The following is a 16969-nucleotide window of genomic DNA, read 5'->3' as shown; positions in this document are numbered from 1 at the left end:
GCCACGACCTGACTAACCACACAAGTCTCTAGTCCAGGTTTATCGCCTATTCGGGTTCCATCCGCGAGGAGATCCGGCCGAAGTTTCGCTCACAGCCCCAAACGATGTGTGCAGGGTTCCCGAGACACCAAACGGGCGCCCGGTACACCGTGCTATGGTGTATCTACCGCATCATAGCCCACCCCTAGGGTCAGCGCTACGCACGGCCGCCAACACATATCCTACAAACACCAGAAACTAGTTGCAACTCCTGGACAGAGGGCAAGGGCAGTTAATAAGTCGAGAGGGTCCATTGGTTTTGGGCCCAATGCGTGGTAGTAGCTGTTCATGGATCACAAACACAGAACTCAGTTCCTAAGAACGGTTTCAATGAGACAACCCACCATGTACTCCTACATGGCCTCTCACCGCTACCTTTACCAAATCGTGTTCACACACTTACCTCACACATAGTAGGACATGTTCATCACTGTTCCAATTCATCCCCGATGAATCAGACCTGACTCAACTCCAAGCAGTAGCAGGCATGACAAACAAGCATGAACGAGTAGGCACATCAGGGCTCAAACAACTCCTACTCATGCTAGTGGGTTTCATCTATTTACTGTGGCAATGACAAGTCATGCAGAGGATAAGGGGTTCAACTACCGCAGCAAGTAACAGATGAATCGTTGTTGTCCTAATGCAATAAAAGAGAGCAGGAGCGAGAGAGTGGGATTGTATTGGAATGAACAAGGGGGTTTTGCTTGCCTGGCACTTCTGAAGATATCATTGGGTCTTCATTAGTGTCAACGATCGCAGCGTCGGTACAACGTCTATCGAGAGGGAACAACCACCGGCAACAGAGAAGGAACACAATCAATGCAATGCACAACATGATGCATGACAATGACATGGAAAATGTTGTTGACTGAGCTAATGCAACTTGCAACACAATTAAATGGAGTTGGTTTGAACCCAAAGTTCAAATTCAAACTCCACATGTGGCTATTTAAATACCATTCATTTTATTTGTCCTAAAAAATGGCCCTAAGTTGTTCTAACATGCATGAAAATGGTACAGATGGATTTCTTGAATTTTTCTGATAATTTTTCGTATATAATTTATTTCATTTGGAGTTACGGTTGATTTTATATGATTTTTAGAAGTTTAGGATATTTTTTGAAATAAATAAATCATTTCTGATTTATTTATAATCCAGAAAATATATTATTGCATCAGCCTGGCATCATCATGACATCAGCAGGTCAACGGGGCACAGTCCAGGTCAAACCTGACCAGTGGGGTCCACTGGTCAGTGACACAGTGCTGTTTAGTGTCAATGACAAGTGGGACCAGGTCAACGGACACGTCAGCACAGTCAATGCTGACGCATGGGTCCAGGGTAATTAGATTAAACTTAATCTAGTTTAGTTAGCCAGTTAGTTAGGATGTGGGGCCTGGCTGTCAGTTTCACCGGAGGTTAATTAATGGCGCAATTAGCTGCTAATGGTTGTGCCACATCAGCACAACCGGAGTTAGCCGCCGGCGAGGTCAGTGATGGTGCAACGGCTCGGGTTGCGCCCACGGGCGACCAAACCCGCGGCCGAGGGCATGTACGCGTTGCTGGAGAACGCGCGCATCCAACGCTGCAAGCAGCACCTGCTGGGGCGGCCGGAAACGACGACGGCGTCGAGGTCAGCGGCGACTGGAGCTCGGGCGTCGACGGATTTGTCGCTACGGTGAGCAAGGCGTGCGTTGCTTGGCATCTACGGCAGCTGCACGTGCTAACGAGGCTGTTGGGCATGCTATCATGACCAAAAGGTCACCGGACTGACACCGGCGACGAGCTCGGGCGGAGGTGAGCTTCGGCCTCGATGAACACGACGGCTACGGTGTGCAAAAGGACGCGGAGTTAGGGGGAAAGTGACCGGAGGCTCACAACGCGTCGATTGAAGTACTCGTCGGGCTCGGGGAAGGCCTACTGGCGATGGGGTGACGACGGGGATCGCCGGATCCCGCGGAAGAAGACGGCGGCGTTCAGGATGAAGCAGGTCTTCCCGACCCGTGCGGCTCAGCGAGGAGGAGTAGGGCGACGGGGCGGTTCTTCTAGACACGACGGAGAGGCGGAGCAGTGGCTCTGGCCGCGGCGAACGGCGTCGGTGGCGGTGGGCATGCTTGGCCATGGGGAGGGAAAGCAGAGGAGCGAGGGGGGAGAGAACCAAAGAGCGAGAGAGAGGCACAAAGGTGTGTGGCATCTCCAGGGCGACATCGGGAAGGCGGCAACAAGTAGGAGGTGGCGCGCGTGTGCTGGCGTGCGTCGGGCACACGCCCTCCTGCCTACTGGCAGGAGGTTGAAGACGGTGGCGACCGCGGTGGGCTGGGCCAGCTGGAGTTGGGCCAGGTGGGCTGCGAGGAGGTAAGCGCCAGGTAAGGTTTACTCCTCTCTCTATCATTCCTTTTATGTTTTCTATTTTATGTAATTGTGTTTGGCTTTATTAAAAATGACAGGGTATCTCCAAAAATCATGAAACTGCTCCATGTCACTGTTTGGAATATTTCCAACAGCAAACATTTCAATTTGTGATTATTTGAGCATTTAAAATATTATTAGCAATTAAATGCCCAAATGCAATACTATATAATTTAATTCAAAAATCCAGAATGGCCTAGAAAATGTGCACCATTTTTGGGAGAGGTTCTAGACCAATTCAAAAATGATGAACTTTTGTGAAGGGAATTTTGGATTCATTGAAATGATTTTTAGTTGAACCTGGTATTTTCAGGGGGTGCTGGGGTTTATTGATCCCCAATTCAGGTTTAAGAGAAATTTAAACATGATGCAACACAAGACTAGCTAACCCAGAGCAGACCAGAAGTAGGGATGTGACAACACCCGGCTTTCATGAGTGAACCGTGTGCTAGTTGAAAACATTTACATTAACTAACAACATATTTTTATTTGAATGAAAACCAGAGTTCATCATTTCGCCTCCAAATTGTTTTCCACGGTAAGAAATCACCATTGTACCCTATGGTTCATTTTTCTCATGCATTTGAGGTATCTTTTTCTATATTTGAGTCGTTTGCTATAGTTGCAACTACACGTGGGTGCTAGCTAGCAAGATCATTTCTGTGTTCCTTTGGGAGTTTTCATTCATTGTTTGAGAAATGGGAAAAAAATTCAAACAGTTCGGTCGTAGGGTGCGACTAGAGGTTTATGCCTTGTTGGTATTCTAATTACAGGAAATGCATATAGAGTCCGGAAATAATGAAAATCAGTGTGTCACCGTGGCATGCTCTCAGGATCACATGGATTTTTTTTGGTAAAGATGGCACAATTTTTGATGCTCACACCTTCCAAATCGGAGCATCTCACAAGAAGGATCATAGTTTCCAAAAGGAGACGCGACACTTCGGACTCCAATCGTCAGTGACTACATCGTTCCGCCTTGAATTTTTTCACGGTAAATAATCATGTATATACCCTAGGTTTGATTTTCCGGCCCATTTCAGGTCGCGTTGCTATATTTAAGTCATTTTTTTGCACTTGCCTTTCATTTAGTGCATATAATTAAATTCAAAACCGTTCTACAACTACATCTGGGTGTTAGTTAGCTAAGAAGGTGTACAAATCATTTGTGTGTCGCTTTGCGAGTTTTCATCCATTGTCTGAGAAATGGGGAGAAGTTTCAAACATTTCGGCCGTGAGGTGCGACCACCGGCATAGGCTTAGTTGGTATTTTGATTACTGGGGATTCATATGGAGTCGAGACATCATCAAAATCGGTGTGTGCCTATGGTGTGTTCTCACGACCCCGGGGAATTTTTTTGGTAAAGTTTGGCACAAGTTTTGATGATCACTCCTTCCAAACTGGAGCATCTCACATGAAGGACCATGGTTTCCAAAAGGAGACGTGCCAATTCAAACTCGAGTGGTCGGTGACTTCATCATTTGGCCTCATAAAAAATTCCATGGTAGGCAATCACCATTATACCATGGGTTTGATTTTCTTACGGATTTCAGGTATCATTTGCTATATTTAAGATTTTTTTTGAATTTAATGTGCAATTTGTGGATATAAATAAAATCACAACTAGAACTGCATGTGTTGTTGAAAGGGATGAGGATCGTCATTCGATCAAGGAGAATCTAACGGTGCAGATGTACGATTCGTGGGGTTTGGGTTCTGGCCAATCAAAACACATGACTCCGATCGAGCGCGTGGCAGGGGGGCATCCACTGCGGTTTAGTGGACACGCCGCTTTGTGAGTGAACCGTGTGCTAGTTGAAAACATTTACATTAACTAACAACATATTTTTGTTGAATGAAAACAAGAGTCCATCATTTCGCCTCCAAATTGTTTTCCACGGTAAGAAATCACCATTGTACCCTATGGTTCGATTTTCTTGTGCATTTCAGGTATCATTTTCTATATTTGAGTTGTTTGCTATAGTTGCAACTACACATGGGTGCTAGCTAGCAAGATCATTTGTGTGTCCCTTTGGGAGATTTCATTCATTGTTCGAGAAACGGGAAAAATTCAAATAGTTCGGTTGCAGGGTGCGACTAGAGGTGTATGCCTTGTTGGTATTCTAATTACAGGAAATGCATATAGAGTCCGGAAATAACAAAAATCAGTGTGGCACCGTGGCGTGCTCTCAGGATTACATGGATTTTTTTGTAAAGATGGCACAATTTTTGATGCTCATACCTTCCAAATCGAAGTATCTCACAAGAAGGATCATAGTTTCCAAAAGGATACGCGGCACATCGGACTCCAATTGTCAGTGACTACGTCGTTCCGCCTCGAATTTTTTTCATGGTAAACAATCACATATATACCCTAGGTTTGATTTTCTGGCTCATTTCAGGTCTCGTTGCTATATCTATGTCATTTTTTGCACTTGCCTTTCATTTAGTGCATATAATTAAATTGAAAACTGTTCTACAACTACATCTGGGTGTTAGTTAGCTAAGAAGGTGTACAAATCGTTTATGTGTTGCTTTGTGAGTTTTCATCCATTGTCTGAGAAACGAGGAGAAGTTTCAAACATCTTGGCCGTGAGGTGCGGCAATCGGCGTAGGCTTAGTTGGTATTTTAATTGCTGGGAATTCAGATAGAGTCCAGACATCATCAAAATCGGTGTGTGCCTGTGGCGTGTTCTCATGACCTCGGGGAAATTTTTTGGTAAAGTTTGGCACAAGTTTTGATGATCACTCCTTCCAAACCAGAGCATCTCACATGAAGGACCATAGTTTCCAAAAGGAGACGTGTCAATTCAAACTTCAGTGGTCGGTGACTTCATCATTTGGCCTCATAAAAATTTCCACGGTAGGCAATCACCATTATACCATGGGTTTGATTTTCTCACGCATTTCAGGTATCGTTTGCTATATTTAAGAATTTTTTTGAATTTATGTGCAATTTGTGGATATAAATAAAATCACAATTGGAACTGCATGTTCGATCAAGGAGAATGCAACGGTGCAGATGTACGATCCTTGGGGTTTGGGTTCTGGCCAATCAAAACACACGACTCAGATCGAGCGCGTGGCAGGGGGCATCCACTGCGGTTTAGTGGCCACGCGTCTTTCGTGAGTGAACCATGTGCTATTTGAAAACATTTACACTAACTAACAGCATATGTTTGTTTGAATAAAAAACATGAGTTCATCGTTTCGCCTTCAATTTTTTTCCACGGTAAGAAATCACGATTGTACCCTATGGTTCGATTTTCTAGTATGTTTTACCAGGCAGCAGGCCTGGCTAGCAATCTCAAACTTTGAATATACAAAAAAATAGATCTCATTTGTGTGTATATATATAGAAAAACACTATTCTAATCCCAGGATTAGAATAACTATTTGGATCACGATCACCCTGTATAGGCCTGATTAGGAACTCCCGAACGGTGGCAAACAAAAAAAAAAGCGCCCCCACTGTTCGGGCACCCCATCTCTTCCACCTCCCGTCCCAAACTCCACCATCCCACCTTCCCGCCGCCAGGAGTCGGCGACCACCACCAACCCACCTCCCCCGCCTCCGGGATCCAGCCACGAATCCACTGCCCCGTCGTCGGGATCCAGCCGCCAATCCACCTCGTTGCCGTCGGGATCCTGCTGCTGCACAACCGCCACCAACCCAACCTCCCATCGCTGGGATCCTGCCGTCGCGCGACAACCACCAACTCACCGCCGGCGTCGCCGGAATTCGCCCCTCAGCAGCCTTCCTCCTCTGCTGCCGCGACCTTCCACCTCTGCCACTGCGGCCTTCTTCCATCACGCGCCTCCCCAGATCGGCGATGCGATGCACGTTCCCCCACCGGTGACCCTCCCTTGAGTTCACTCTCTTCTCTCCATCGCCGGCCTAAGAGCTACCCACGCCACCCCGCGCTGCCACCTTGCTCCTCCCGGTCGACCTCCTGGATTCGGCGCTCAGCAGTGCCACCGCGCACCACACTAGTCAGCATTAGCGCCCTCTTCCTCCATGATGTTGCTGCCCTCTTCCTCCATGCTGCTGCTGCCTTCGACTCGGCCCCCGCACTCCATCGCCTCCTCATTGAGCCGCCCTCTCCTTCAACTGGCAGTGCACACAAGCTGTTTGTGTATATGCCTCAAACACAAAAAGTGTGTTTTCTTTGTAAGATTCCACCTTGGCTCAATACATAGTCTCTCTTTGTTTACAGGAGAAGTTCATATATAGCGACAACAACAAAGTTCATGTTGTCGGAAAAATGAAGTCCATGTATATGGAAGATGATGATTGTTGTGTGTATGTAGGGGAACACAAAAACACTTGTGGCTGACAAAATTTTCTGGTTTATGCACTTCCTAGTGTTTAGATGTTACTCCCCTAAAAAATGAAAATATTAGAGGTTGTTGTGTATTACTTTTGGTTTCTTGTAGCTGATCAGCTGAGTGAAGCATCTCAGAAGTTACTTTTAGTGTATACTTTCAAGCAAAGCATGATAAGTTCCATTAGTTACTCCTTGTTGGAATGCTTAGATATACGTGGTTGGATGTTCTGAATTCTGATTGTTATCGGCCTACTTGTTCGCCAAGTACTGATCTCCTTCATTTCTTGTACCCATTTTGCAGTTCATGGACAAATCAATGCAGCGTCATGGACTCATCTTCTATAGCACATAAGTAGGCGTGCATGCCAGATTGGTTCCTTCCACTGCCTAGCTGATGTTGTTTGTACCCAGACTACCCATAGTGCCTAATGAAGCTTCAAGACCGCAAATAGATGAGCCCATGGAGAAACAACATCCTTGTGTATCTTGAGCTGCTGCATCACTTGATGGAACGAGATATGGTGTCGGGAACACAGCAGGATTAGCAAGTAATTTCGAGAGTAATCTTGTATGCGCCCTAGGCTCAGTTTACGCCGCGATAAATTGTTTTCAACATGTAATACATTTGTTATATTCATGAGCCGTTGAGAACACAATGCTGAGTTGCCAAGAGAACCAAAAAAAGTGTGGTACAAATCACCATCTCTCTTTGTTCTAAACCGACTCCTACCACCAATCAAAAACATTAGTTCGATTACATCAAGGGTTAATCAAACTAAGCATGCTCAAAAAGGTGCATCCCTATGCTTGAAAATTCAGTTCATATATGTAATCATTTCAAAATAATTCAGTAAAAACATAATAATACCAGCTAGCTATCTCACGTGAGAGCAACCTTTTTTCGCCGCATGCCAGGTGAGATGGCGAACTGGGTGTGCTTTCTGTGTTCGCGTTGTGTGGGACCGTGGGAGAGTGATTTTTCTTCAGAAGGTTCAGAGTTTTATTGGGATAAGGCGAACTCAGCTTATCGTACAGTCTTGTTCAAACCGTGATTTTTCTTCAGAAGGTTCAGAGTTCTATTGTGTTAGAAACATGTACAGTTTGTCAGCTTGTTTCAGGTCGTCTAAATCTGGAGTTCTAGACTGTATGATCTATTGGGTTACCTGCGCCGGCCGTCGAGGCCTACCGAGGTGGTACCCCACTGCTGCCAGCGTCTCGCTGCACCCCTCCTCTACACCACATGGACAACCAAGATATCAGGTTGTTGTTGTTGCTCTTCTACTACATCTTCATGTTCATAAAAGGCAACAACAACGTTTCGCTGTGCGGTGTAGGCTGCGGCGGTAGGACAATTTTCCTCTTGAAATTGTTTTAATTTATGCATTTCTCCTACTGCTAATAGAGGAGAAGAAAGGCCAGCACGGAGCTACTGCTGCTACTGCTTGTTTTTGCTTGTACAGCCAATTTGGGCATTACTAGGAAGAAGACAAAGAGAGAAAATTATGGAGTGAAAGAGATAAAAGAGTAGAGTGCGTACATGGTGTGGATATGAAACGTGTGGTGTGTGAGAGGATGAGGGATGTGTGTTACTATTCAGTGATAAAAATAACTTGTGGTTCAGAGAAAAAGCAACATTCTATTTACCTAGTGCTCATGATCAGTTATAAAGGTTGAACTTTTTTTTATCTCTGATTCACACTAGAACTTTATAAAATAATTTGAAATTATTTGCTCTAATATTTTCACTACTTAATAGTTCAAAAACAAGAATAGTTAAATTTCAAGATATGTAATTCTTGACAATAAAGAAGAAAAATAACATTCAAAAAAGTCAAAAACTTCAATGACATAAACAAGCAGATTTCATTCACTCTCTCACTTCTAAACACATGGGAAAAGCCATGTAAAATTCACGCGAGAAGTTCATCATTAAAAAAAGACGAATTTCAAACGAGAACAAAAGGAAGAATTAAAAGGAAAACTCTACAAATTTTGTTGCTAGAAGTTAAAGTGATAGGCCCGAGAAAATTTCATAATTCTTGTGAGAGAGGTTCATCGTGTATTTACATGTTCAAAATGCAAAAAGATGTTTTTTGTGGTGTTTTAAAATAATTCTCTCAATCCATTACAAATATGAAACAAAATGCTCTACATTAAAAAGTTTCTCCTATTCAACAACTTTTCAAAGGTGTATAAATATTCTTGTTCTAAAGAATGTTTAAAACAAAATGGTGCATGTAGTTCGAAACAAAAGCTTAACCGTTATGTTTTAGAAATTCATGTTTTAGATATAAATGCGAAGTTCATGTTTTAGAAATTCACAAGTTCACGTGTACCATATACCGAAGAAATTCATAAATGAAAAAAGGACCGTCTAGGCCATTTCACTGACAACAAAAAATGCCTAATAATGTCGCGAGACAAAAAAACAAATCGTAGAAAGTGAAAAAACTATAATTTTGTTTGTAAAAAGTTAGAGCGGGTCGATGTCAATAAATACTTAGATTTTTTCCATTACTAAAGAGAAACAAATAGAAGTCCAAAGTGATAACTGGCGGAACTTCACGTACTGCATGGTGTTTGTTTCCTCCGAGAAAAAACGATAAAAAGGCGAAGTTTAAAAGTTTTGTTGCTAGAAGTTCAAGTGCTCGGCCTGGGAAAGTTCAAATATTCTTCTGAAAGAGGTTCACAGTGTATTTAGATGTCCAAAAACACAAACAAAATATATTGTTTTTGGTGTTTTAAAATAATTTTCTCAAACCAGAGAGAAGTTCAAACTGATAACAACCGGAAGTTCACGTACTGCATGGTGTGTGTTTCGTATGAGAAAAATACAATAAAAAGGTAAAAAAATTGTTGCTAGAAGTTCAAGTGCTCGCCCCGGGAAAGTTCAGAAACTCATGTGAGAGAGGTTCACAATGTATTCAAAAACTTTCCAAACGGTATTTCCTATGCTCTATTCCAAAGGGTATATCACATGCTCTATTCCGAAAAGCGGTTAAAACAAATTGCATGTTGTTCAGAATTTATATTGCGGGACGTCCGACCTCCAATTACATGTTTTAAAATTACAAAAAATGGTGTTCAACCTTCAATTGTTTCTAATTCGACGTATACACAAAAATGTAACAGAAGTTCATAGTTAAAACAATGAGAAGTTCAAGTACTGCAAGGAATGCATTTCAGGTGAGAATAAAAGATTATAAAAATAAAAGCTTAAAAGGTTTGTTGAAAGAAGTTCAAGTGCTCTGTCCGGAGAAGTTAAAAAATTCTTGTGAGAGAGGTGCACCTTGTATTTCCATGTTCGATTTTTTCTGTATAAAAATTGGATACAATTCTTTATTCAAAATAAAAAAGGCGAAGTTGAAAATGAAATAACCGAGAAGTTCGGAGTTTATTAAAACCTAGGATTTACCTGTTCAAAAAAATAAAAAAACACAACGACATTTTTTGCACTTTTAAAAACAACTCATAAATGAAAAAATGGTTGCTAGAAGTTCAAGTGCTCGGCGAGGAAAAGTTAAAAAAATCTTGTGAGAGAGGTTCACCATGTATTTAGATGTCCAAAATTCATTTAAAATATGTTGTTTTCGTGTTTGAAAATAACTCTCTCAAACCAGAGAGAAGTTCAAAGTGATAACAAATTGGAAGTTCACGTACTACATGGTGTGTATTTCATATAAGAAAATAAAATAAAATGAAGCAGAGTGAATTTCAAACATACATGTTCCAGAAGTTCAAATACTTCACGCAGTGCAAGAAACAGCACATCAAAAAATAGCACGTCAAAAACAAAGTGAAGTTCAAACAGACATGTCCTAGAAGTTCAACTACTTCACGCAGTGGAAAAAACATCATGTCAAAAATAGTGTGAAGTTAAAACAGACATGCACGAGAAGTTCAAGTACTTCACGCAGTGCATTTCCATTCGTGATGAAGGCAGAAATCATGATCTCGTCATTTTCTAATTTACTTCAAAATGGTAGAAATATCATTTGTGTAAGTTCAAGTCCTTGGTCAGAGAAAGTTGAAAAATTTATGTGAGAGAGGTTTGTACAAACGGAATATTATTTGTGTGACATTGATGAATGTATGAGGAAATTACAAACGAAAATACATCACAGAAGTTCAATGTGAAAACAGCAGGAAGTTCAACTACTACGCTGAATGAATTTCAGATGAAAAACTTATAAAACCATCGCGAGTATGAAAAAATGATCAACACGGGAAAGTTGCATGTTGACAGCAGCTTTCCATCGGTATATCACCCGCTGAATTCCGGGGAGTGGACGGAGAACTACGAGTAGTGGATGGACATTCGTCACGCGGTGCATTTTCTATGAATCTGTTTCGTGATAATGGCAGAACGAATGATCCTGCCGTTTTCGAAATGACTTGAAAACTGCCAGGAATCAGAGAAAACCATCAACATGGACAAGTTTCATTCCATAGCTTTTCAACGGTATATTATTTGTCTCATTCCAATAAAGTTTGTAGAAATTACAGGAAAAATACTTTTTTAGCCATTTTCAAAATTGACTTAAAACCGAAAGGAATTGGGAGAAAAAATATATACAAAAAAGTTTCGCATTTGTTCAAGCTTTCCAACGACATATCATTTGCTGCATTCGGACGTACGGTTAAAAAATTAGCTTGAAAATACGAACTCGGTGGAACTTGTATCGTTTTCTAAATTACTTTCAAACCGTTCAAAATTAGAAAACAATTTTAAAATGAGAAAGTTGCGCATTTTCATAAGCTTTCCAATACCATATTATTTGCCTCAATTGGATTAGCCGTTTAGAAATGGCATCGAAAATACGAACTCGAGTGTTTCGTTTGCGAAATTCTTTGATTTTCCAAATTACTCTTTATCCATAGGGAATTATAGAAAACTTTCAATATGTGGAAGGAGCGGTTTTGCAGCGGCTTTCCAACGCCATATTATTTGCCTCATTTCAATAAACAGTTTAGAAATGCGATAGAAAATACGATTCACGTTTTTTGTATGTGGAAAAAATGGTTTTCAAAACTGCTCTTAAACCGCTCACATTTTGCTAAAAATTTAACTTGGGTCATGATACTGGTGTCCATAACTTTCCAACGGTATATCGCAAGGCCTGTTTGGAAAACTTTTAGCTGAAGTTCAACCTAGTACTCGGGGAAGGTCAGGCGCGTTACTCGGGAAGGTGATGTTGTGATCAGAATATTATTCTGAACCTATGATCAGAATAGTGTTTATGTATATATATCGGACAACACTATTCTAATCATGGTATTAGAATACTTATTCTGATAACTCCAGCCCTATATAGGGAGGCGCGTATATGCTCCCGAACTCGCCGAAAGGGTAGTTGAAAGGAAAAGAAAAAACCACCCCACCCTAGATCCCATCGACGCCAACCTCCTGCTCCGCCCCAGATCCCCTCACCCCGCGCCACCGTGCGATTTCCCCGGCTGCCGCGCCACTGCGCGACCTCGCCAGACCGCCGCGCCACACCGGCCACCACCTCCCCTCTTCCCATGCAGGGAGGTCGGGGAGGTCGCCGTCTCCCACAGCCATGGCGTGCTGCTCTACTGACGAGGTCGCCGTCTTCTCTTCCTTGCTCGAGGCTGCCGTCGACCATGGCCGTGCTCGAGGTCTCCTCCTCCATGAGCATCTCCTGCTCGAGCTCACCTAGGGTTGAAGCGCGGTGGCACCCAACCATCTCGTACGCCGCTGCCCAAACTACCTCAAGAGCCGCCGCCGCTGCCGCTGCACGGGACTCGCGGCAACCACCCGCCCAACAGTTGACCCTTTGTCTCCTCTAACTCCGATGGAAACCCCGTGCAGCCCCTTTGCCTCTCACGAGATGGCGCTGGCGGAGCTCTAGTCGATGACGACATCCCATTTTGCATGCTTCGTCGCACCTCATTTGCTACGTCCAGGATGTCCTCAACCCCCTGCTTCTTGCTGCTGGTGCATCTCCTCCTGCCACTACTAGCTGCAATTACACAACTCGCTGGCGCTGCTGCTTGTTAGTTAAAGACTGGTGTGTGCTATGCGTACCAAATTTTTGGGTGTTTCAGTGGACAGTCCAATTTCAGTAGAAATTCAGTCTAAGGAGTTTTGCAAAAGACAAAATATGAGCCATTTTTAGTTCAAGGGAGATGTTTAGCACATATGATTCTTTAATTTCGGCTGTTTGATTCTACCCTTTCAGTGGATCTCCACCAGAACTTGGCACTTGCAAAAAAAATATGTGTAACATCCCAAATTTTCAATTTGGAATGTTAGACAATAGATCATCATTGCATATCATATTTTATTTGCATTTTGGTTGATCCTAGAAAATTCTATGCAACTCAAGGACCTTCGGAGAGAGTTGGGGATTTCGTTATTTTCATATTTGAGTTTTCTCAAATTTTGAAAATAGGATCATTTGATTTTATTAATTTTATATTCAATTATTTCTATTATCAAACTATGAGAGAGGGAAAAAATGACTTTCCCAAAACAAAGAAATATTGAGGATTTAATAATAAAATCAAATAAGATTTTATTTTGTTTTATTTGCTATTTTACTTGAATTTAGGAAAAATGCATGTTTTTCAAAATTACATTTAGGCCCCAAATAAATGTTCATCCTGTGCGGCTTCATTCTAGAAGCCGGGGAAAATTTATTTCAGGATTTTTGGAGTCCGTTTAGTATTCCTTTTGTTTTTTCTCCGAGCGTAATTATTAAAAAAAACGAACCGACCTTGGGCCGTGTCCGGCCAGGACTCCACCTGGCTGACGGGCTTTATATAGCGCCGCCCCGGGCCGCCCCCAGCCCATAGCCGCGTCGCGCCCTGCCCGCAAACCCTAGTCGCCTGCCGCCGCGCCGCCGCCGCACTGCCACCGCCGGGGTTCGCCGCCGACGAGGTCGAGCTGCCCCGGTTTTTTTAGAAAATCGTTAGGTTTTCACCGGTTTTTTTTAGATTCGTTTTTTTAGATGGATCGGTTTTTTCGGTTTAGTTTATTTAGCGAGCGTGTCGGTGTACTAGAATAGGGTTGCCCTAGTATCCCGAACTTGTGCACGGGCAGTTGCAGCACCCCGCGGCAAGGCTTGCCGGGCGAACGCCAAGATCCTCCGTGGTTCCCTTGGAGCCATTCAAGAACAAAGTATTTAAGCCCAGGAGACAAGGCCCCGGCAAGAGGAGCTTGCCAGGAAGGCCAACCAAGGCACTCCAAGGAACTTGCTGCGACGCGCCACGCGCTCCGGCAAGGCAACAAGGCCCCGACAAGAGGAGCTTGCCGGGAAGACCAACCAAGGTACCTCGAGGCCCGGTGAGCGACAAGCTTCCGGACCCGACAAGATAACAGCAGCGGCAAGGCGCTTGCCGCGGCAGGCGGCCACTCTGTGCCCACGCTCCAGCGCATCCACCAACGTGTTGCTCTGGGGGCCTCTCCAGGCGCGCGTGGCGGGAGGCTGTGCAGCCAGCGGTGCGCAGTGGCATGCGAAGCTGACAAGATCGCCATCGTGGCGAACGGTGGCGCCCCTAACGGTCCTTTTCTGCACTGTTTCGGCGACTCAGACGGGCATTTAATGCCCTTGTCCCCTGCCGTCAGGGTTAGGTAGGGTGCACTGTACAAGTAACTGTACCAACCACCTCACTTTTTACATTTGTACCCTTCTCTGCGTTGCCACCTGTCGATGACCCCTTTAGCGTATAAAAGGAGGCCCATGCGCAACGTAGAAGGGGTTCGACTGGTTTGGAACCCAGAAAAACACTACGCTCTCTCTCTGGAGCAAGAACACAAGATAATCAAACAAGCAGCAGTAGGAGTGTTATCTCTCCGGAGAGCTCCGAAGCTGGGTAAACTGCTCGTGTGCTTCGCCTCGATCTGCTCTTCATGTGATCTCCGCCCCCCGCCGAACCGAAAGGGGCTCGGTCCGCCGGCCCCATAGGTGTTCGTGGATTAGTTTCCCCGACATCTTTGGCGCGCCAGGTAGGGGGCGTCGAGATTGTGTGAACCTGATCCGGCGTTCACACGAGCTAGACCTTCATTCCCTTCATCAACATGCCACCGAAGAAGAAGACTTCGGTGGCAGCCGCTCCGTCCATGTCACTTCCGCCACCGTTGGAGCAAACGGGTGGTGGAATGGACGCCAGCGGAAGAATGGACGTCTACGAGGAAGCTTATGATGCTGCCAGGTCCAAGGACAAGGCTGCACAAACCTCGGCAACTGTACATGTTCCGCGCCACTCTCAGGAGGCGCAAGACCAACAGCGTCATGGCACTTACAGTGCCATACGCATGATAGGCCAAGACCAAGCTGGTGGATGTCGGGGCGCTCAAGACCAGCGTGCACGCCAGCGTGCTGGCACGAGCGGGGCACGGTCGCCTGGACGGGATACTGCTCCTTCTTTAGAAGTCCGAGCACGTCCCGCTCCTCGCGCCGTCCGCCACTGCCACCCACCACTCCAGCAGAAGCTTTGGTGCGAGCTCAACTGCTCCTAGATTACCCTCCGACGTCGGACAAGATCGACGAATGGAGGGCCACCATTCAGAGTCTCATCGGCTACGCCAACGGCGACACTCCATGGCGGCCGAGCGCGTCGCCGCCGCGGCAGGGTTGCCGGGCGCGAGCCGGTGGCGACGAAACGGGTGGAGGTGCAACTACCATGCAATCACCACCCCAAAGGCCAAGATCGCCGACTCGCCGGATCCACCTCGACAACGATTCCACCGCATCGTCGGATCCACGAGCTCGTCGCGATCAGCGCCAAGTTCTTCATGATCGACAACAAGAAGACGCTCGAACTCGCATCGAGCGCCAAAGAGAAGCGCGACGTCAATCCGACAAGCACGCTGGGCCCTTTGTTGACATGCATGCGCCAGGGGAACCAGGCGATCTGCCGTACGCGGTAGGTTGCCCTGCGTTCACTCGTGAGCTGCGGCAAGTCCAGTGGCCCAGCACGAAGAACTTCAAGCCAGACGTACCGAACAAATACGACGGCAAGACGCATCCGTCGGAGTTCCTCAGCATCTACACCATTGCGGTGCAGGCTGCCGGGGGACGGGATGACAAGATCCTTGCCAACTACTTCCCGCTGGTACTCAAGCCCAACGTCAGATCCTGGCTCATGCACTTGCCGGACAACTCCATATCCTCTTGGGCTGATCTGTGCCATCAGTTTGTCGGCGCCTTCACAGGCGGACACAAGCCTCATGGCCAGGAGAGTGATCTTCATCTGCTCGCCCAGAAGGAAGGAGAGCCCCTGCGCAAGTACATTCAGAGATTCAGCAGTGTGCAGCACGACATCCCAGACGTCCACCCTGCCGCGGTGATCAGCGCGTTCCATCAGAACGTGCGAAACCGCAGGATGCGGGAGGAAATGGCGATGTGCAAGATCAGGGACGTTAGTCAGTTATATGCACTGGCCGACAAGTGTGCACGTGCTGAGGAAGGGAGGAGACTCCCCGGAGAGAATGTAGGAGCGGGAGGATCTGACAGTGAAGATGCTGCCCCGGCAAGGAAAAACCAGCGGCGGAACAACAGGAGGAGGAAAGGCAAAGAGGTGCTAGTTGTTGAGCAGTCCGGCAACGGTGGTGGCGTCAAGAAAGCCAAAGCTGGTGACTCCGGCAAGGAGGTTGCCGTGGAGGTGGCGGCCGCCGACAAGCAGGACGGCACCAACAAGCAGTATTGCAAGATCCACCGCACCAAGGGCCATGATCTCCAGAGCTGCAAAAAAGTCGAGCAGCTTGTTGAGCAACAGAAAGCTGAATACGAGCGGCGCGACAAGGAGAAGGCCCAGGAAGGTGCTAGGGGATCCAGCAAGAAACGTCCCGGCCAAGGAGGACGCCGCGGCAAGGCCAAGCAGCGGCAAGGAGACAGACCTCCTCGCGGCCGCGACAAGGATGAAGGTGACGACGACGATGAAGACATGGATGATGAGGAGACCGATGAGCAGGAGTTCCAGAAAGCCACAGAGGTCCTGTGCGTTGACGGTGGTGCTTCTCTGCATACCTCGCACCGTCAGCTCAAGCAGTGGGTGCGGGAAGTTAATGCAGCAGAACCACCCGTCGAGTCACGCAATCCTCTGAAATGGTCCAGCACGCCTATCATCTTTGATATTGAGGACCACCCTGATCGCATAACTGCGGTCGGGTGCTTGCCGATGTTGGTTTCACCAACAATCCACAACCTCAAGGTCACTAA

General features: G+C 45.8%; 1 protein-coding gene across 1 annotated transcript; it reads left to right on the top strand.

The window, feature by feature from the left end:
• The first annotated feature begins 1470 nt into the window (after positions 1 to 1470).
• On the top strand, positions 1471 to 7501 carry LOC123129595 (uncharacterized). The gene is made up of 3 exons (XM_044549698.1): positions 1471 to 1783; positions 5885 to 6612; positions 7084 to 7501. Exons 1-3 carry the CDS (start codon positions 1471 to 1473, stop codon positions 7132 to 7134), a joined length of 1092 nt encoding a protein of 363 aa, XP_044405633.1. The 3' UTR covers positions 7135 to 7501.
• The last annotated feature ends 9468 nt before the right edge of the window (positions 7502 to 16969 follow it).

This window comes from Triticum aestivum, chromosome 6A (assembly GCF_018294505.1).
Source record: "Triticum aestivum cultivar Chinese Spring chromosome 6A, IWGSC CS RefSeq v2.1, whole genome shotgun sequence".
In the NCBI taxonomy this organism is placed as follows: domain Eukaryota; kingdom Viridiplantae; phylum Streptophyta; class Magnoliopsida; order Poales; family Poaceae; genus Triticum; species Triticum aestivum.
This window is presented reverse-complemented; position numbering and strand designations above follow the sequence as displayed.

What these genes read in the sequence shown, in the direction of transcription:
- LOC123129595 (XM_044549698.1), top strand. Translation starts at nt 1,471, where the DNA reads ATGGCGCAATTAGCTGCTAATGGTTGTGCCACATCAGCACAACCGGAG. An exon ending in CGTGCTAACGAGGCTGTTGG is followed by an intron (nt 1,784 to 5,884) that starts GCATGCTATCAT and finishes AGGCCTGATTAG; the next exon opens with GAACTCCCGAACGGTGGCAA. An exon ending in ATATGCCTCAAACACAAAAA is followed by an intron (nt 6,613 to 7,083) that starts GTGTGTTTTCTT and finishes CCCATTTTGCAG; the next exon opens with TTCATGGACAAATCAATGCA.